We start from the raw sequence: 20,102 nt of genomic DNA on the forward strand, positions 1-20,102 counted from the left end.
CATTATTTTCCGTATAAAAAAAATCCCGGATTACTGCCGGCATGTGTGGCTGGCTGCGGAGTTTGCAGGTTGGTGCGTGTCAGGGCTGTAGGTAACCGTGTGTTTGTAAACCAGCGGCAAAACCAGGTCAACTCCCCTGCCCGGTACTCCCCTGCCTGGTTTCGGAAACTTCCTACGTCCGTAAGTAAGGCCCCGTCTGATCTATGATGAACATAGAAACATCAACCGAGGGTACAGGGACTTATTACACACGCGTCCTCGGGCTGAGGATATCAAGCACGTGGGAAGTGGGGGGTATCTTCTCAATGCTCTCCTCTCGGAGGAAAGCTAGAAGGTTGAACGCTCCCAGCGGAAGATATTCTCACCCACTTGAGGCTAGTTAGGTAAGACCAAGAGCCTTCCCATCGGCTTAGTACCGTAGCATTTTCTTCTGTGTCGAGCTCCGGAATTACTATAGCCCAGGTAGTGTCAGACAATTATTTGCAATAAAACCGGTGGAATAGTATACTGACAAAAGCCGTTTTGGTACTCTTTCTGAAGCTTATCGATTTTCACTTTCAGTAAATCTTCTCTGGCGCTGGCAGGACGTCCGGGCCGTCGAGTCTTCTTTACTTCGCTCATCTCCTCATCGTGTTGGTGTATAAACCTGCAATGACGGTCAGCTTGAAAGAGATAGTGTTAAGTGTAGCTCTTTTAATAAAACTGACGTCTTGATTAGTTCATGGATCACGTCCATTTGTACAGGTTGGCTCCCATTTTGTCTCACGGCCTCTTGGAAAAAGGTAGCTCGTTCAACTAGATCACATAACTACATTAGTTGTCTAGCCCCAGAATCTAAGGTGCTCAATTAACATACGATAAGGCTTGTCACTTTTCTTTCTCGAGGCTGCAATTTTCTCTAGCTTTCCATCACGAACTTGGGCCCTATGTAGCCTCTTAGAATCGCGTGAGTATTGATGAAGAGAATCGACAGCTCCCTTCTTTTTGGCAATGGCCTTGCGAGTCCTCTCGAAAGTCTTCGGCATTGTGGAGACGTTATATGTAATTTAATTAGTGGTAAAAGTGAAGTTGTAAGTGACAAGGGCTGTAAAGTAGCCCGTGCTAGATATTCGATGTTAGATAAGACTGGATGAGTATTTTCGAGATTTTTGTTCGTCAAAAAGATTTGGTGGGGCTAAAAATGATTTCCAAAAATGGATAAAGTGATCGAATATCAGGGGTCTCTTAATTAAGGTTAATGCAAGGTCAACCTCTTGTAGTGAATACGTGACTAATGTTATATATACTGTATGACTTAAGGCGATATACTAACTTTTCCCAAGTAAATCTTACTTCGTTTGCTACAGAGCTAAGATGCTTATAGATTAGCGTATATCCCGAGTACAGGCTATTGGTTGGACCCACGTTGCTCTCCCGACCCGCACGGTGCGCTAGGTGAACTTAGGAAATCGCGGTGTAGCACTCCACGACGCGGTTTACTCTTTTATCGAATAATTCCTTGAGCCGCAGAGGCTGGAATTACCTTCTAATCAAGGATCCATTTTTACTATTTCACGCGTCTAGTCTTCCTTTATCAATCTACCAGACTTCCCTTAACATTAATTTGACATACTCTACTCTTGTCATACTCCCATCCTTTTCTATTCTCGCCCCCAGCATTTGGTCACCTTTGCACTTGAAGCTTTGGCCTACTCTAATTGAATGTTATTCTAGGCGTGTTTACACCTATTGTCAATCAATCATTGTCTACGACCTGAATTGCCTAATTGACTACGCCTAAAATTATAATCCCGTCATATTAGCTCCATTACTCCTTTGCTACATAAAGGATTGGATTTATTACTGCGCGGGCATTTCAACGTTTAATTTCTCTGATGGCCACGAAGACTCTATAGATCTGACAATCTGGGCGCGGGAGGAGAGCCCTCTATATTGTTCTTCGAAATGGGTATTCAAGGTATGCATCATACAATGGTCGTAGATAAATCTAAAGAGCACTGAGGGGCATGGAACTGACTTTTATAGGTCTGCTTCCATTACTCAAATCAATACAACGACCAACAGAGTTAAGAAAGTATGATGGCGAGACAATTGGCGTTGACGCCTATGGTTGGCTGCATCGAGGTGCTGTGCCGTGTGCAATTGAACTTGCTCAAGGCAAGCCTACACGAAAGTAAGTTTCAATAACCATACCCCGTTAGAATATCCTTCTCACAAACCTATTAGATATGTAGACTTTGCTATGAACCGGGTTAGGATGCTCAAACATTTTGGCATCACACCTTACTTGGTTTTTGACGGCGGTTTTTTGCCCAGCAAGGCCACAACTGAGGCGTCTCGTGAGAAGCGCCGAGAAGAATGTAGGAAGGCGGGCCTCGAACTTCTAAAAGCTGGTAAACCTTCACAGGCACATGCCGAGCTCCAGAAAGCTGTCGACATCACTCCCGAGATGGCTCGACATTTAATTGAAGAGCTAAAGAAAGCCGGCGTACCTTATGTAGTTGCACCTTACGAAGCCGATCCGCAACTGGTGTATCTGGAACGTGAGGGTCACATCAGCGGCATTCTCTCCGAAGATTCAGATTTGCTGGTTTTTGGAGCCAAGCGATTATTAACTAAACTGGATCAGCACGGTCAATGTATTGAGATAAACCGCAGAGACTTCTGTGCTTGTCGTGAAGTCTCTCTGACAGGTTGGACGGACGCCCAATTTCGACATATGGCCATTCTTAGTGGCTGCGACTATCTGGATAGTATCAACAACTTAGGACTGAAGACCGCGCATAGGATGATACGGAAGCACAAGACACCTGAAAAAGTGGTCCGCATGCTGCAGTTTGACGGCAAACATCGAGTCCCTACCGATTATTTAAAATTGTTTCAACAAGCTGAGCAGACTTTTCTTTACCAATGGGTCTTCTGCCCTAAGGCAGATAAGCTTGTCAACTTTACGCAACTTAGCCCCGAGGTCAATATCGACGAACTCCCATTCATTGGCCCCCCCATCGAGCCGGAAGCTGCCAGGGGAATTGCTGCTGGAGACATAAATCCAATCACTAAACAGACCATTGTGCTCCAATCCCTACCCTCGCCGAGGAAACGTACTGCATCAGGAACTGCTCGCAATATGCCTCAAACCCGCACAGCCCGAGAGCCTCCTGAGAAGCCGATCGACTCTTATTTTAAGGGTCATCGCCGAATTCCTCTAGGTGAAATGGAACCGAATTGCTTCTCTGTTGACCCTGCACGCCTCGCTAGCATGACTGAAAACGGTAACCGACCAATCGTATACCCGCTCCCGAGACCATATCTAGACGGAACTGCCCCTACCACATCCGCTGGCCCGCGCGCGTATATCACGCGACCTGAAAGCTCCACCCGTACTCTTCGACGTCGAACTGAACCAGTGGCCAATCTACTCGGCAATGGTGGTCACACTTTGGCCTCTGGGTCTCGACGCCAGACTACTGGCCCAGGAATCAACGCTCTAAACAACACCGAAAGCACAGGAGCCGCCCATCCCGTTCGACCACCTAAGAAGGCACGTTTGTGCGACGATGCTAGTTCGGGGCGAAGTCCCGGAAAGCAGAGAAGTAAATTTTTCCCACGCGGTAATGTGAAGGGCGCCACCTCCAAGAAAACAGAAGGCTATTTAATGTCGGATGATTCTATCGAGGAAGCTCTGCAAGATCTCCCGGACTTTGGTGGATGGAGTGCCTTGCCAAAGGGTCAGAAGGAAGTTATGGTTTATCAGGAGTCGCAATCAGTTTCGGCCGATGCCGAAATATCTAAGGATGACGAGTCATATATCGAAAATGACACCAGCGAACCCACAACCTTGATACAGCTTCCAAACACCCCCAGCATCGCCAAGCGCTTTAGCTACGGACAAGACCAAACGTGTAGCCAGAGCACCTCTACGTCTTCCTCGAGTCGATCTTCACTCGCCGGAATTACTCCGGCCACTTCCGTTATGTCATCTACGCCGTCTTCGTCCGTACAACTATCGACTGGTAAGACGACGCCAGCGACACCGCTTCAGCGACTCGGCATCAAGGCCTTGGGACGCGGTAGCCAGCCCCCTACGCCTACGTTCGCGGTCCCGCGGCCTATGAAGCGTTCCAGTTTAGGTAGGCGGAGTATAGACTCTATGCCTATTAACCCAGCTTTTGTTCCCTTGCCTCCTGTCGACTTAGAAGAGGTGGAAGCTTTACACAGGCCAGTGGGCAGCGAAGACCTGATAATACCGGAGAGCGAGAATGACGAGGTTCTAGATGAACAGGAGAACTTGGGCTCGGACAAGGGTAAGGCCGGACGTAGGCGGATGGACTTGTCAAGGTTTCTCTTTGCTTAGATGCGAAGTCTTCAGCACACGGCACATGTTTTTTTTTACCAGTCCCTGAGGAACTTGATGGCATCGGGCGGTCATATTAGCATAGCGGCGGAGTTTTGGGGTTACAACGGTCAAGCAAAGGCGTCCCGGTATAAACTATTTTATAGGCACAAAAGGGCCACAAGTGTATTTTCTCTTTTGAGGGGTGGCTAGGAGAATAAGAAAGTCAACTAGCTATAATTGTATGACAGGCAAACCAAGGTCCATGAAACGGTGTATGAGTATTAAAATTCTGCTTGCAAATGATATGTTGCATGTTGTATGTTAGGATAGTTAAAATATTACAGTAACTAGTTATGCTTTGTTCGGGCGTACTTTGTATAAGAGTATAAAAGAGTTAGTAAGTAAATATTCTTTGTCTATTTAGTGATATTACTAATTGAATAGTATTGTTTAAATTACCGAGTTATCTACTGCAGGAAGTAGTTTGTAACAATTGATGGTGTAAATGTTGTTAATATTGTACATACCTGATATATTAGCGTTGGCTCTTACGTCAAATACCAAGCTAGCGCATTTTTGAGATGCCCGTACGAATAACAACATTGGAACCTAACTAGACGGCTGCCTAGCGCTGTTTCCTACCTAGTTTTTTTTCCAAGGCAAATTTGATCACCTAACGGTGCTACTGGCAGGCATAACTTGTAAGTTCAATTAATAGGTTTTTTTTTTTTTTTTTTTTTTTTTTAAATAGGTACCTAAAGTTAAGGTACCGAAATATTGCCGGTACTCCACCTCTTGACACGAAGGGCGGAAGGGCGGACCAGCTGGCAGGAGGAGAGTGGAATAAGCGCAGGTACATGGCGCGAGTCGGTAATAAGTTGCGTCAGAAACCCGCGACTGCCGATGTTACTTAGCAAAGCCTAAGCAGGCAATGGCAATGGCAAGGCAGAGGTAAGCAGGTAGGCAGGTAGGCAGGTAGGCAGTAACTTACCTGATCTATCTCTTACCCAAACAGCGTAAAGGTAGTGTGACCTTGGCCCACTGATGGCCACCATCGGCCAGCAGCAGCTGCCAACCAGGTCCAACCCACCAACAACCATTCAGCGTACAACGTACCAAGTACAACACTCTATTGCCAACGCTTATTACATCTTATTCAATATTCTGATTTTACTACACTTCAACTTCTACCCAGCATTTTGATCTTTTCTGTACTTTGTCACTTTACAAAGTACGTCTAAAAGATTCCGGTTGCTAGGTATTTTACGACTGAGGCAATTTGTACATATCATATTCTCAAGCCGGGTCTAATACGCTCTCTTTTCCATTTCAGCCATTGCCATTCCATTTGAACCCCTCCTATCCAGCTGACGAGGTCACCTCCTCAATATTACATATCCGCCGCCTTACTTTTCTTTTAATTGCTTTCAAGTATTTTAATATATTATTATCCATTTTACATTATACCACATGCTTACATTACCTATTTAGGCCGAGTTATTCCCCCAACGGTATCTACTTGTCTAACCTGCGTATTCGTAAACGGACGACACTAGACGGTACCCGAATAAGCAAACCTCTAAATACGGGCGGTCCCGAATTACCAAATTATCGAGAACAAACGGTTATACTAGCGACATCTATTTACTGTTGCACGTCGTGCCTTTGAGCAACCTCCGATATCTAACCTCCGAGGCTCGTCCGCGGCGAGCATCCCCAAGCCATCATTACCAACCGACAAGATTCCTCCCACAACGAGGAAGCGGAAAGCCGCTGAGGCGAAGATTTCCGCAGACACCCCCGAGGTCCTTCCTATCAAACGAGTCCTCGCCTCAGCAGCTACTACAGACGCAGCACCCCCCACTCCGATCACCGGCATGGATTCGGACGAGGACTTCGTCTCGACTATTTCGAGCGGGGATGATATTATGCAGGATGACACCGACAATGATGACCTGTCGGGTGCCGAGGGTATGTCTCATTCCTTTTCTCTGCCGTTGTCCATTTCCCACATATGACTCGTGCACACCTGCTAACTACTGATATTCGATGTATTAGACTTCGATGTATTCGACGACGAACCCGATGACGTGCCCGGCATCCCTTCGCAAAAGTCCGATAAGAAGAAAGGCGTGGCTTTTGACATCAGCTACAAAGTATATACACCACACGACATAGAGCATCAACAAGAAGAAATGATCGACGAGGTTAACATGATCTTGGAAATGAGTAAAGAGGATGCTGCTATTCTATTGCGTCATTTCAGATGGAATAAGGAACGTTTAATCGAAGACTATATGGATAACCCGAACAAGGTCCTGGAGGCAGCTGGTCTAGGTCCCAGCTCCTCTGCTCCACCAAAATTAGAGGTCATACCAGGTTTTGCTTGTGATATATGCTGTGAGGATGAGGTGGGTCTTCTCAGTTTCGCTATGAAGTGCGGCCATCGGTACTGCGTCGAATGCTACCGACAATACCTTACGCAGAAGATCCGTGAGGAGGGCGAGGCAGCCCGTATTCAATGTCCCGCAGAAGGTTGTCATCGCATCATCGATGCGCGGTCGTTAGATATGCTGGTGACAACCGAACTCGCCGATCGATACCAAGAGTTACTCAACCGCACATATGTTGAGGATAGAGATGCCCTTAAGTGGTGTCCTGCTCCCGACTGCGAGAATGCGGTTGAGTGTGCTATCAAGAAAAAGGACCTAGACAGGGTAGTGCCGACGGTTGCCTGTGCCTGTGGCAACAGATTCTGTTTTGGCTGCATACTCAGTGATCATCAGCCAGCGCCTTGCGAGCTTGTCAAAAGGTGGCTTAAGAAATGTGCAGACGATAGCGAAACTGCAAATTGGATCTCTGCTAACACAAAAGAATGTCCCAAATGTAACTCCACGATAGAAAAGAATGGAGGTTGCAACCACATGACATGTCGAAAGTGTAAGCATGAGTTTTGCTGGATGTGCATGGGCTTATGGTCGGAGCATGGCACGAGCTGGTACAATTGTAACCGGTTTGAGGAGAAGAGTGGGACAGAAGCGCGAGATGCTCAGGCCAAATCCCGGGTATCTCTAGAACGATATCTCCACTACTATAATCGGTACGCGAACCACGAGCAGTCGGCGCGTCTAGACAAAGACATCTACCAGAAGACGGAGAAGAAGATGGTGCAATTACAGACGGCGTCAGGCATGTCGTGGATCGAAGTACAATACCTAAACTCGGCGTCGCAGGCGTTGCAGACGTGTCGGCAGACTCTAAAATGGACTTACGCGTTCGCTTTTTACCTGGCTCGGAATAACCTCACGGAGATTTTCGAGGACAACCAGAAAGATCTTGAGCTTGCGGTTGAGGCGTTATCAGAGATGTTCGAGAAGCCCATCTCTGATTTGTCGGCGCCCAAGCTCAAGGTTGATATTATGGACAAGACGGCCTACTGCAACCGTCGACGGGTTATTCTGTTAGAGGACACAGCAGACAACTTAGCTAATGGTGAGATTCAAACGACTCCAGCTTGATGGTAATTAGCTAACCATCCATTTTTCTCTTGTCGCAGGACGATGGACTTTTAACGTAGACCTAAAGAGCAATGCTCCGGGAGCGAGCGGGACCAGCTCTCGCGGATAAATTGTATTGTGTGCAAGGGCATCGATAGATAGAAGGTGACCATGGCCGGAGTTTGGGACGCGGTATCATTATTTTATTGCCAGTTTACTTTCAATTCACGATGAATCGCATTTCGAATACAGTCAATTTGTAGCTTCGGCTCTGATTGACAAGACGAGAATGATAGTATGGACTATTAGTACCCAGGCACATAGCTATTAGATACATATTTCCACGAGATTCTCTATCTGCTTTCAGCGGGAGTCTTGGGAACAATAGAACATTCGATGAGTTTATGAATAATATCTTGTAGGTTGTTATAGATGCCTGCCTGGGTGTATATTATGCCTAAGGTAGCCGTCACGGTTATTAACAAGTGGTATTAAAATGCTATCGTTTATAAGTGAGATGCTTATAATCTACAGTGCGAACCATGGCCATAGGAATTAATAATTTCAGGCAGAATTGGCGCTAAACAATGCTTCTTACCGTGCGGAATTGTCTTTGGAGAAAACTGTGCAGGTACGAAGTATGTATGTTGATTAATATGTATGTACTTCGTACATGTCGTGCGTAGGTTCACGTCATAGTTCCCGTTCCCGCATCTACTAGGTTTAGCGTATGTATCATGCAAGCTCGCATACGTAGTGTATTTCGTACATAGACCCGGCAATGGATCTCGACCTCCATCTATGTACATTTTGATGTACGTATTAGGTACGGTATTCCCCATATCATATCGCGGAGAGCGACTTCTTCGCATTTAGCCCCCAGACGCCAATTTTGTGGCTTATTGAACTTTTTTTTATTTTATCTCGACTCCGGTTTTTTCTTTTCTATCTATCTTTTTTTTTACTCCTCTTTCGCATTTTCGAATTGGGATATCTTATATCCTATATATCCTATATCTATCTATATACCTCTATACCTCCTAACTACCAACCTATATATCCACACCAACCACCGCAATGGCATTCCGCCTCGCCCTACGCCGCGGCCCCAGCGCCTTCTTCTCCCCCGCCTCCGCCTCTGCTTCTTCGTTCGCAGCGCGCCGGTTCCACGCCACGCCGCGGGCCTTTGTCAAGGTGGGCGAGCCGATCCCCAGCTTGGAGGTGCTGCAGGAGGGGTCCCCGGGCAACAAGGTCAACCTGGCGCAGGAGTTCGAAGCGGCCAACGGGGTGATTGTCGGCGTGCCTGCCGCCTTCTCGGGCGCGTGCTCCGAGAAACATATCCCGAGCTATATCCAGAGCCCGAAGCTGAGGGATGCGGGCAGGGTGTTTGTTGTTAGTGTTAATGATGCTTTTGTGTGAGTGCTGTTTTCTCTTCTTTGGGGGTGGTGGTGGTGTTAGGAGGTAGATGTGTGGTGGCACGAAAGGAGGGGAGGGGGGGAGAAGAGGGATTATGAGAGAATACGCTGTCTTGGTGGGGTTCTCGAAGATGGGATGGCTTGGGTGCGGGCAACGAGGGCAATCTAGTTACCTACACACACACCTATACGCCTAATTTAACCGGGACGGCACGGGACGGGAGAAAATAGTTCGGAGACCGGTTGACTAACGTTCAACAGCATGAAGGCATGGGGCGACCAGCTTGATCCCACACACGAGTCCGGTGTAAGTTCAACCAAAGCTACCTAATGTATGATCCAAGTGTTTCTAATCGCTAAACCCCCTATATAGATCCGATTCCTAGCTGACCCCGCCGGCGAATTCACCAAGGCCCTAGACCTGGGCTTTGACGCCCCGGCCATCTTCGGCGGCATGCGGGCCAAGCGCTATGCCTTGGTCGTCGAGAACGGCAAGGTCAAGTCTGTGCACGTCGAGCCGGATAATACCGGAACCGACGGTGAGTGTTTACTCTTTACTCTTTGCTCTTTGTAATTCGGGTTGTGTAGGGAATACTGACTCTGGCTTAGTTTCCATGGCCGACAAAGTTCTGGGTTAGATGTGGTGATGTGGATGAGATGGGCTATTAAAAAGATCTCGTTCCGAGGCACGTAGAAGACTACGGCCGTTTGTATATAAATGGATACGACGATTTGATGATACTTTTGGGTTTTAGTCACGACCTCGTTACCTGGCTGCTGTAGTCTGCGCTTGCTAATTCGTCTAGAATACATGCGTAAAATGTTATATCTTAACGGCTTGATACTATTGCTAAGGGGGCATATTGATTCGATGAGTAGTTCTAGCAGTACTACGCCTATAGCCCACCTCACTTTAAAATATGACTTCCGATCCTCATACCATACGAAACTACAAGTGAACGAACAATTATCAGTTGATTATCTAGTATCTGTCTAACAATGCCCTGTAATAAACTGATTACATAATGCCAGCAAATAAAGCCTACCTAGCAAGCCAATCTATAGGTGCTACCTCCTAATTACCCTCATCCGATTCCGGACGCCGATCCGAACCAACCCGTCATGATTTTACAACAAGTACAAGCCATTATATTCCTCCTATCGAAACATCACAAAGCCTTGACGGCGGTGAAGAACGGGTTCGCCAGGAGCTTCTCGTCCTTGCTGACGAGCTCTCTTAGACGGCTTACCATCTCCTCCTTACTCATGCTTCCGCCCTTGACCTCGTCCTTCCAGCGGACCAGCACTTCCTTCAGTCTGGCGCTACCTTCTTCCACGTCTTCTTTTCCGTAGTTCTGCTGCATGTTCTCGTGCTTGGCCGTGAAGTCTTCCAGCTCGTCTGCCTTGCGCTTGGCCATGCGCACCACCTTATCTGGGAATCGCACCAGCTCCGCGACGTGGATACCGAACGACTGGTCGCAGATGCCGGGCTCGACTTTGTACAGCAGCGTGACCTCGCGCTTGTCGACGCCCTCGCCGGCCGACGATATATGCGCCGTCACGTGTAGGTTGCGCACCTGCGGGTGTTGGTCTGCGAGCGCCGTCAGCTCGTGGAAGTGCGTCGCGAACATGGCGGAGCAGCCGATCTCCTTGACGATGTGCTCGCTGATAGCCCAGGCTAGCCCGAAACCGTCGTAGGTTGATGTGCCGCGGCCTAGCTCGTCGATGATGATTAGCGACTCAGCTGTCGCTGACTTGAGGATATTCGCTGTCTCCAACATCTCCGCCATGAACGTCGAGACTCCCTTGAGTTGTGAGTCACTAGCGCCGACACGCGCGAGTATAGAATCGAAGATAGTGAGCTCCGCTTCAGTGCAAGGAACAAAGCATCCGATTTGCGCCATGAGCGCGATGACACCAATCTGTCTGATGTAGGTTGATTTACCGCCCATGTTAGGTCCTGTGATAATTAAGAAAGAGGATTCGTCGCGACGGAGTTCGACATCATTTGTGATAAATTGTATATCATCTTGCATCTCCATACACGGATGACGAGCCTCCTTCAGAATGGTGGATCCCTCCCCTCGAGGATGGATGGTAGGACGAACGTAGGATGTGGGCGCGTGGACTGAGCAGTGCGCGAATGATATGATGACGTCCAGATGTGCTAATACGCCAGCAAGCTGTTCAAGCACAGGACTATAAGACGCGGCAACACTTACAACCTCGTTGACTAAGCCTTTTTGTGTCCTGTCGTAGGTCTGAGATAGCTGATCGAACTCCCGGCGATATGATTGTAGCGACTTCGTGGTGAAGTACACGCCGTTCTTCTGTGTCGAGCACTCCTGGTAATGGGAATTATTGCGAATACAGCCAGCTTCAGTTCTCGTTAGCCGCATGCACCAACCATGAACCTTGTGGTTTTCAAGGAATATCTTCTTGTTTTCTTCTTGGTTCAGATCGTCTGCCGCTTTTCGGAATTCGTTATCCATATTCGACCTGAGCTTGTCGAGTTTTCTCCGCACAATGCGCAAGTTATCATCGAACTCGGGCTTGATAATGAACTCGTGGTTATCAAGGGCATCGAGGTCAACAGTAGTTTCCACCATATCAGCGAGCTTTCCGAGACTATCAGAAAACCCTCTTAATTTGTTTGTATATGCCTCGTCTAATGGGTCTTTGTACTTCTCATCCATCACGCCCTCCAGTGTTCCTAGGAACCCGGGTAAACGAATAACAACCTGGTATGCTCGAACGACGTCTTCTAAGTTTGCCTTGTTTCGTTGAAATCGTTTTGCTAACCGGTAGAGGTCCGGTACAGACTTGAGGTGCTCCTCTTGCATGGTCTGGCGTAGTTCCGTATCATTAACGAAAGCTTCAACTAATTGTTGGCGCTTTTCGATCTCATCTTTGTTCATCAGGGGCTGTTTCAACCATTGAGACAATAACCGGCTACCGACCGGTGTCTTGCAGTGATTAAGCAATCCGTACAAGCTCATTGTCTTAGAGCCGTCCCTTACACCAGGCATTAGATTAAGAGCTTTGAGGGCGGCAGCATCGAGCTTCATAAATTGAGATAGGTCGTGCTGGTACAGCTGGTACTGACCAAAGTTGGATGGGTCTTGGAGAACAGCTAGATATTTGACCAATGCTGCCGCGGACCCCATGGCCAACTTGAGATCAGTCTGTGGAAGCAGAGTTGCGGATCTCTCATCCTTCAGCAATCGAGCAAGGTCCTGCTCGATGTCTTTTGTTCCAAAATCACCAGCTGGTCTCTCAGCCATTGCAACTCCACAGTTGTCTATAATCTGCTTAAGCTTGGCTAATTCAGGGTCTTTGTCTTTTTCGGCCCTGTCTATTTGGACGAGACACTCCTTAACACCAAGCTGAATAAGGAGGGCTTCGAAGTTTGAGTATTGGTCATTGTCAAGAAACTCGCTAACTCCAAGTTCTCGAACACTGGCATCAGCAAAACAAACGCCTACACTCCTGGCTTCAGAAGCCTTAGCCGAAATCTTGACAGCCAGTATCATGGGCGCAGACTCGAATTGTCCTCCGAGCTCCTCTTCTACATCCTGCAGATTCCCTGGTGAGGCTTGCTTGACAATCTTCCAATTCATTCGGCTACCGCTGCTAGCATATATCTCGACACGCTTTCCAAGCTTGAACAGAGCTTCTCGAAGGAATTGTCTGAATACGGTGACTGTCATAGTAACGGATGGTAGGCCGCTGGCATCATTTCGTCCTAGCTGTCGCACAACAGAGGTGGTTTTGTAGACGGTTCTCGCAATGAAATTCGCATCTTGGCCGTGGGCGGTGTACCAGTCGCCTCGGTCGAATATACGAACAGTTTCTTCGCCTACGGACGGCAATGATTTAAAGAAACGTATGAATCCGTGTTCGTCATCGACCTATCATTGGTTTGGTCAACTTTAGATTAAAAATAAACGAATTCAAACTCGATATAACTATACCTTTAACTCGGGTCGGGAAGACATTTTGTCTTGTCTTATTTTAAAGTATTAAATTCTTAGTCTAGTAACCCAAGTACTTTACTGTAATGTAATAGGAAACAAAATGGGGACTAGGAATAAAATAGTCTGATTGAAATTGTTATTACATTCTTTGAAATATAATGTTTCAATTGACATAGAGAGAAAGACATAGGGTCTAAGTTTAAGTCTTTAAGGGTCCGAGTTCCAAGTCGCGTCCAAAAATCAATTAAAGCTATGAGACGCGACTAAACGCGCTAAAATTTAACAAGCTCTTAACTCTTAACTCTTACCCCGATAAGCTCATTACAGCTGCGCTACTGCATGACCTAAAAGCCCCAGACCTTTCCCTAAGATTTTTGTGCCGCGGGGTTGTCTCGTTTTATTTCAGCTCTATTTTCAATTTCAACTTTCAACTTTTGACACCCCACTACAAAAATTGCCAAAAAAATTTAAGACCCCAGGAACCATGACAGACACAACAGAAACCGTCGCGGAAAATGGCGGTATATTAGAAATGACTACCAGTATCAATCCCGAAATCCAATCCCAAGGAAATCTAGATGCGACAACGGAAGTTCAACCATCCTCAACTATCATCACGAATAGTCCCGAAAGGCGCGGAGTAAAACGACCTTCCCATGGCGATATTAGCGAGGAAGAAGGTGATCATAACGATGAAGAATCCAAAGAGCCTACCAACGGAACTGATGCGCCGAAGTTGTCCAAAAACCAACAACGAAAATTAAAACGTCAAAAAATGTGGGAAGAGAAAAAGCAAGAAAAGAAAGTTCAGCGCAAAGAGAAGCGACATGAAAAGCAGGAAAAAAAGAGATTAGAAAGAGAGGCCGAGATTGCTGCTGCCGCTGCCGAAGGAAGAGAACCTGTATTCCAAGAACCATCTAGGAGACAGCCCAAGTCCGCCACCAAAGTACCTATCACGATTATATTCGACTGCCAATTTGAGAAGTATATGATGGGAAAGGAATTACCATCTTTGTCGAATCAGATCACTAGATGCTATTCTGATAATAGGAATGCCCAGTTCCCCGTCCATATGTTTATTAGTTCATATGGTGGCGTGATGAAGGAAAGACATGAGACCATCCTTCAGAACCAGTTCAAGGGTTGGAAGAACGTCCAATTCATAGAAGGTGACTTTATCGAGGCTGCTTCTAAAGCCAAGGAGATAATGATAGGACCGTCTGGTGGCACCGTAATCGACCTCCTTGCACAAGGCGATGACCGAGATTCGGTTTCATTTTCCGAGGTCAGTCAGGGCCCCAAAAAGAAGCAGAAGACTGCTCCGGTTGTAGAACCCGAGGCCGATGATGTAGACAAGTCCATTGTCTATCTGACTGCCGATTCACCCTATACGCTCGATCGTCTAGAGCCTAATACCTGCTACGTCATTGGTGGCATAATCGACAAGAATCGCGAAAAGGGGCTATGCTACAAGATCGCACGAAGCAAAAATGTCCGAACAGCAAAGCTTCCTATTGGCCAATATATGGTCATGCAAAGTCGTCATATCCTCGCTACGAACCACGTCATGGAAATAATACTCCAGTGGTTGGAGACGGGAGACTGGGGCACTGCCTTCATGAACGTCATTCCTATGCGAAAAGGGGGGAAGCTGAAGGAAGACGAAAATGCTTCCGATGCAGGTCTTGAAGGGCCGGAAACTACGCAAGAGGATGGCCAGGATCCCCAAGATCCCGTCCAAGTAGAAGGGGACAACGCCGAAGATGGCCTTGAAAAGAATTCATTGAGTCAACAACGATGGTCAGCGCCACCGATTGAACAAGAAGCAAAAGCAGAAGCAGAAGCACCTGTCGGCAACTCTCTTAGCTGACTGAAACAACCTACTTCGCTAACTAATACGTCTGGCAGATCAATCTACCCATTGACAAACAGCAAAATTACCCCCTTATAATGCTATATTCATACCCGCTTCTAGTGCCATTGGATAGACGTGTCGCTTCCAATAGCTCCCCTAGGTACCAAGCGGTTATCATCCTCGACGTATACCCAAGACTCCAAGTCTAGGTCTCCCCTGCTCTTGCATGTGCAAGTATCTGAATAGAATTTTAGAAAGCCAAGATGTATGCAAAGGCTGAACTAGTGCGTTACTATTTCGTAGTCTTCAAAATATTCCAGTGTCTATATTTCCGAGTCATCGAGTAACGGCCAACAGCGTTTCAACTTTTTACTTGTGCTTCTATATCTATTTCGAATTATACGTATACCGAATCGATTTACCGGCCTAGATAGTGATAAACTATGACGTCGATCTCAAGGTTTGGTCACTTCACGTACTGTTTAGTAGATTCGATCTCAGTGTGTTACTTAGGTAGGTCAGGTACTTATGTACCCTACTTTTATCTAAAGGATAACATATCAATCATAAAATCAATTCAAGGTATATGGAAGAAAGAAGCACATATTATTACAAATTACTACCATCGTATATACTGGTGCTATGGATATAGTAAGAAATGTTTCTGGCTTGAGTTCGGGTTCGCTAAAGCCTTAGAATAGGGGGCCCACCAACACCAATGGTTACCTACCTAGGTACATAAGGTACCTAGGAGGTAGCAGAAATATATATATAAGCATAACGAGACCCTCCTCGTCTATATATATATATATATATCCCCTTAAACTCATCACCCGGAACCTTCCAAGGTTACCAGAAGTCATGGATACTATCGTGATGCATGAAGCAAAGACAGTCTACTCGGAACCAGCCTTGTAGGATCAGCATAGGTGTCGTATTAGCATCAGCGGAAATGGAGTCTCGTGATTGTTTTTGAAATCCGGGTTTAAAATTCCAAGATTCTCGAGAGATAGGGGGAGAATTTGCTTTTACCCGTCCTAACAGTATCCATCCATTCACTATACGAGTTCGTCGGCCCGGCAGTTTTATTGGTCATCAAGTCCTGTCTACGGAGACCAGTCAGTATCTGGGCCGCCGAAGCGCGAAGGGAAGGGTCGTAAATCGCCATGCTCCGGATAAACTGCAAGTCCTTACTAGTCGAGGCGATATTTAGGACGGTTCTGCGAACATCGGATTGTCTATATAGTCTCCCTGTTTCAACCGAGTGGCGGAACAGCTGTTCGTTATAAACCCACAACATGGTCACGTACAAAGACCACATGTCCGCCCTAGGCGTCTGTTGCTTATCACCATCGTGCACCTCAGGAGCCATAAAGATTATGGTGCCAGCCTGGCTCCTTCCTATGTCCTGGAGGACTGAGAGGCCAAAGTCAGCTAGTTGGAAGACAATACGCTCTTCTCCCTTTACATTAGTTACATCGTAAAGAATGTTATCCGGCTTTATATCGCGATGTATGAGCTTATTAAAAGCAAGATAATCGAGCGCGGATAGCATCTGTAGTAACACAGTGTTGCCATTTTTCTTCAGGTCATTGTATGATGGATACTTGCGCACTAGACCGGCCAATGTTCCCTTTTTCATGGGCATGAATATCTCAACGAACCCCGTGTCCCAGCCTTGCGAGCCAAGATAATTCACGATATGGCGGTGGTTGAGTTTTGAAAGTATAACTGTTACATAGGAGGTCAGCATTCTCGTTATAGTATTGGAGGGTTAAGCTTTCGTTAACAAGGAAAAATAGAAAATCTAGAGGCATGCTAGAAAGAGTAGCATATAATACTTACAGACTTCTCGATCCCGGGTGGATACCAAGGTGTCCAGCCAACGACGATCTCTACGGTTAGCAGGCCGATGAAGTAGCTTAACGGCCATCACACCGCCAGAGTACACGTCAACGGTTTTCATAACTCTCCCAAACGCGCCCCTCCCAAGTTCAACTATCGGGTGGTGTTTTATTGGATCTGGAACATTTGACCAATGTGTCTGATCTTTAAAGGTCCAGATATGCTTACCTCCAGCCTCGGGAGCTTCTGACATTCTTCTCTTCACAATTTCCAAGATTTGGTCAGGCCCAAGGCTCCAGATAAGCTCGAATCTTACTGGATTGTCTTGAGGTCCTAGAGAAATTACGGTGTTGACTCCTTTCATAACTATGGCACGGTGGTACTGGCTAGAAGACGTGTTAGTTTTGGATTTGTTATCCTGGTAAATGCGAGTCTTCCCGGAAGATTCATCCTAGTTCGGAGTTAGTTTTGATACTTTAGAACCACGTAACAACTGACTGAAAGCTTGATAGGAGGGACTTACCTGAAGTACTACGACACCCGTCTCATAGTGAATATAGAAGGTACAGTGTACGCCTTCAATATCGTCTCCGCTTATATAGGCATCAGCCCTGCTTCGACTACTACCCATCGTTGCGATGGTCAGTATTTTATTATCGTGCCTTGTTGGAAAGGTACTTCCAAAATTAAAGCAGCGTTTCCCATGCCACTTACTCGAAGTGTAATCTTCATTATACTTGTGTGATACAACCTTCTCGGCTCTGGTATTGAGAGGTCTCAAGGAGAATATCAACTGGTTTACTGGCCGACGGTTATCCATGATTGGAGTTAAGACTAATAAGTGCGTTATAGTAAGAATTTTTTTCGTTTATTCACCTTCGTATTGATAATGATTATTCAAGTATGTGAGAAAAGATTGCCACATGGAAGATGATATTCATTTAACGATTATTTGCCGAGGATATATATTAAAAAAGACTGAAACAACGCAGAGATACGGCTAACGAGTTTGTATCTCGTCGTTTTGACTCAGATAGATTGTTACAATGTATTTGTATTATTGTGGATCATAAGAATGGCTTGAGAGAGGGTAGTTTACCTATCGTTATAGCTTCGAATCACATTGTGGAATAACATTCATGGGCTATTTAAACGCGGTAAGCCGCACTATGGGTTGTTTCATTCTTGATCACCATAGTTGAGAAACTTGACAAACTATTAGTATCTGCAACTAACAATTTCTACGTCGATTCCATTCCTTCTTCTAATAATAAGGGAGGGAAATAAACTAAGAAAGGACTACTGTATATTCGACCGCTTAATACGAAGCTATTAGCGACATGGAGGGCCAAGATAGGGGTAAAGACCCACTCACCCACGAGCAGGTCGCTGACCTGGTTTTTAAAGAAATCGATTTACTTATAGAAGCAGGTCATAAGGACTACGTTGAATCTAAAATCTTCAACGGTTCGCTCCACGAGTTTGCTACGGAAGTATCGAAGAAGTATGCAGGACTGCCGTATAAGCTCGGCCCTGACCCTTCAGCCAGTGAGCACACTCCAACTCGAGCGGGATTCAAAGAGCCATCTTCTTTTGAAGAGGCTAGGAAGCTTATTGTCGAACATATGGACCGCAGGCGTGAAAACCTCGCTAATACCACGCGGCCTAACGCTCGTCAAATAGCTCTTGCCCAGAACTGTGACATCTGGAAAGCAAGACCTGTTATAGGCGACAAACGAGGGGGGTTTCTCCCGGGCAGGACTTGGGAGCACAGGAGGGTAAATCCTGGACCTACTCTCGGCCCGTTATCGCAATTCAAACAAATGCTGGTAGTACCTCCAGTTGCTAAAGTTGATGCTTCGGCTGCAACGGAAACGAGAAGTGATGCGGTCGAACCAGTAGATGGCGGATCCAAAACTGATGATGATGATGGGAAGGAAGTAGAAGATGGGGAAGAGAGAACGACATCGTCTTAAGTTCTCTCGATAGTGCTCGTTATCTACCTCGTAGAGTCTTTCCTAGTGAGATTCTACTCAGTTTTCGAGACAGTCGTGATAAGAGAGCTGGCTATTTAATACACGCTGCCAGTAGATTATTATAGAATTTTCCTACTGATAATTTAATTAGTAATAAATCATACAACTATTATACCCTTTTATACATGATACTCCCTTTATATCCTTTGTAACATTGTTGAATACGTGAAGACAATGACATCCACATAAATCATTTAACGTTCATACAGTATAGAATAAGTCATTACCTACTTACCTACCTACCTACATCCCCTTTATGAAACATTCCCATACATGACATTCAAGCCACCAACTCACCACCACGCGAGTTCTGGACTTAAGCATGCATTTATAAACAAAGTACACCGACCCCAATCTCTCAGACGAGTCCCAGCTTCGACAAGCCAAGTAACACGAGCCCTCGTACGAGAATCCGGGGACACATGTACTTGCCGGGGAGAAACAGACGACGTGTAAGTAAACATAAGACACCTCCGCACGACAGTAGAGCCGCATCCCATCCCATCCCATCCCACAGATAGCAAGGCCAAGGGACCATCCTTCATCACCCACATCTCCCTCCTGGACGCCCAGCACCGTACTATCCCTCACGCGTACGAAGCTCCGAGTCGGAGCTTCGTAGTACATACCTACATACATACATACAAGAAAGAGGTACTGGCGAAGTTAGGTTAGGTTCGGCTCGGTTCGGAGAGCAGACAGGCAGAGATAGGGAAAGCCCACTTCGGAAGGACCCTTGAGGTCTCCCCATTCTAGGCTATTGCTCCCGAGCCCATCGGTTGTGGGCGATGGGTTGCGGGTTGCGGTTTGCTTTCGAGCCCATGCAGATGAGTATGATTGTCTATAATATGTATATAGTATGCATGTATGTATGTATGCTTGCTCGCTGCAAGCTATTTTAAGACACGGTAGTATATGAGCGAGCATGGATGGGAGCGCAATATATCTTATCTACGGTAGGGTAGCGTTTCGCTCGCGTAAGCGTGCGGCCTGGATTAGGTATCTATCTAAACATAACTAGACGAACTATCGCCTCGTGTTCACCCTCTCCTCTCCGCGGGACGGCGGATGGCGGGTAGCGGGTATGGCGTGTCGCGGCAAGGATTTGACGCACCGCACCGGCTAATTTGTCTCTGTCTCA

The 20,102-nt window shown here is 46.5% G+C and overlaps 7 protein-coding genes across 7 annotated transcripts; 4 read left to right on the forward strand and 3 right to left on the reverse strand.

The window, feature by feature from the left end:
* Positions 1–302: 302 nt before the first annotated feature.
* Positions 303–1,025, reverse strand: GL218_08522 (Translation machinery-associated protein 16; the record flags this gene model as incomplete). The annotated part of the gene is made up of 4 exons (XM_033585326.1): positions 303–451; positions 513–646; positions 708–795; positions 857–1,025. The coding sequence occupies 4 exons, from the start codon at positions 1,023–1,025 to the stop codon at positions 303–305; spliced, it is 540 nt and encodes a 179-aa protein (XP_033440368.1).
* Positions 1,026–1,944: 919 nt separating this feature from the next.
* GL218_08523 (E3 ubiquitin-protein ligase dbl4) lies at positions 1,945–7,963 on the forward strand (the record flags this gene model as incomplete). Its single annotated transcript, XM_033585327.1, has 6 exons — positions 1,945–1,957; positions 2,026–2,173; positions 2,227–4,304; positions 6,032–6,307; positions 6,395–7,828; positions 7,893–7,963. 6 exons carry the CDS (start codon positions 1,945–1,947, stop codon positions 7,961–7,963), a joined length of 4,020 nt encoding a protein of 1,339 aa, XP_033440345.1.
* Positions 7,964–8,910: 947 nt separating this feature from the next.
* On the forward strand, positions 8,911–9,886 carry GL218_08524 (Peroxiredoxin-5, mitochondrial; the record flags this gene model as incomplete). Its single annotated transcript, XM_033585328.1, has 4 exons — positions 8,911–9,248; positions 9,510–9,555; positions 9,622–9,787; positions 9,858–9,886. The coding sequence occupies 4 exons, from the start codon at positions 8,911–8,913 to the stop codon at positions 9,884–9,886; spliced, it is 579 nt and encodes a 192-aa protein (XP_033440367.1).
* A 531-nt stretch (positions 9,887–10,417) lies between these two features.
* On the reverse strand, positions 10,418–13,246 carry GL218_08525 (DNA mismatch repair protein msh-2; the record flags this gene model as incomplete). Its single annotated transcript, XM_033585329.1, has 2 exons — positions 10,418–13,159; positions 13,223–13,246. The coding sequence occupies 2 exons, from the start codon at positions 13,244–13,246 to the stop codon at positions 10,418–10,420; spliced, it is 2,766 nt and encodes a 921-aa protein (XP_033440344.1).
* A 463-nt stretch (positions 13,247–13,709) lies between these two features.
* GL218_08526 (tRNA (guanine(9)-N1)-methyltransferase) lies at positions 13,710–15,095 on the forward strand (the record flags this gene model as incomplete). Its single annotated transcript, XM_033585330.1, has 1 exon — positions 13,710–15,095. One exon carries the CDS (start codon positions 13,710–13,712, stop codon positions 15,093–15,095), a length of 1,386 nt encoding a protein of 461 aa, XP_033440343.1.
* A 970-nt stretch (positions 15,096–16,065) lies between these two features.
* On the reverse strand, positions 16,066–16,833 carry GL218_08527 (Mitogen-activated protein kinase kinase kinase 5; the record flags this gene model as incomplete). Its single annotated transcript, XM_033585331.1, has 1 exon — positions 16,066–16,833. One exon carries the CDS (start codon positions 16,831–16,833, stop codon positions 16,066–16,068), a length of 768 nt encoding a protein of 255 aa, XP_033440342.1.
* Positions 16,834–18,265: 1,432 nt separating this feature from the next.
* Positions 18,266–18,901, forward strand: GL218_08528 (uncharacterized protein; the record flags this gene model as incomplete). The annotated part of the gene is made up of 1 exon (XM_033585332.1): positions 18,266–18,901. One exon carries the CDS (start codon positions 18,266–18,268, stop codon positions 18,899–18,901), a length of 636 nt encoding a protein of 211 aa, XP_033440349.1.
* Between the last annotated feature and the right edge of the window lie 1,201 nt (positions 18,902–20,102).

The sequence above is a fragment of the Daldinia childiae genome, assembly GCF_008694065.1.
Source record: "Daldinia childiae strain JS-1345 chromosome Unknown Scaffold13, whole genome shotgun sequence".
Taxonomy (NCBI): Eukaryota; Fungi; Ascomycota; class Sordariomycetes; order Xylariales; family Hypoxylaceae; genus Daldinia; species Daldinia childiae.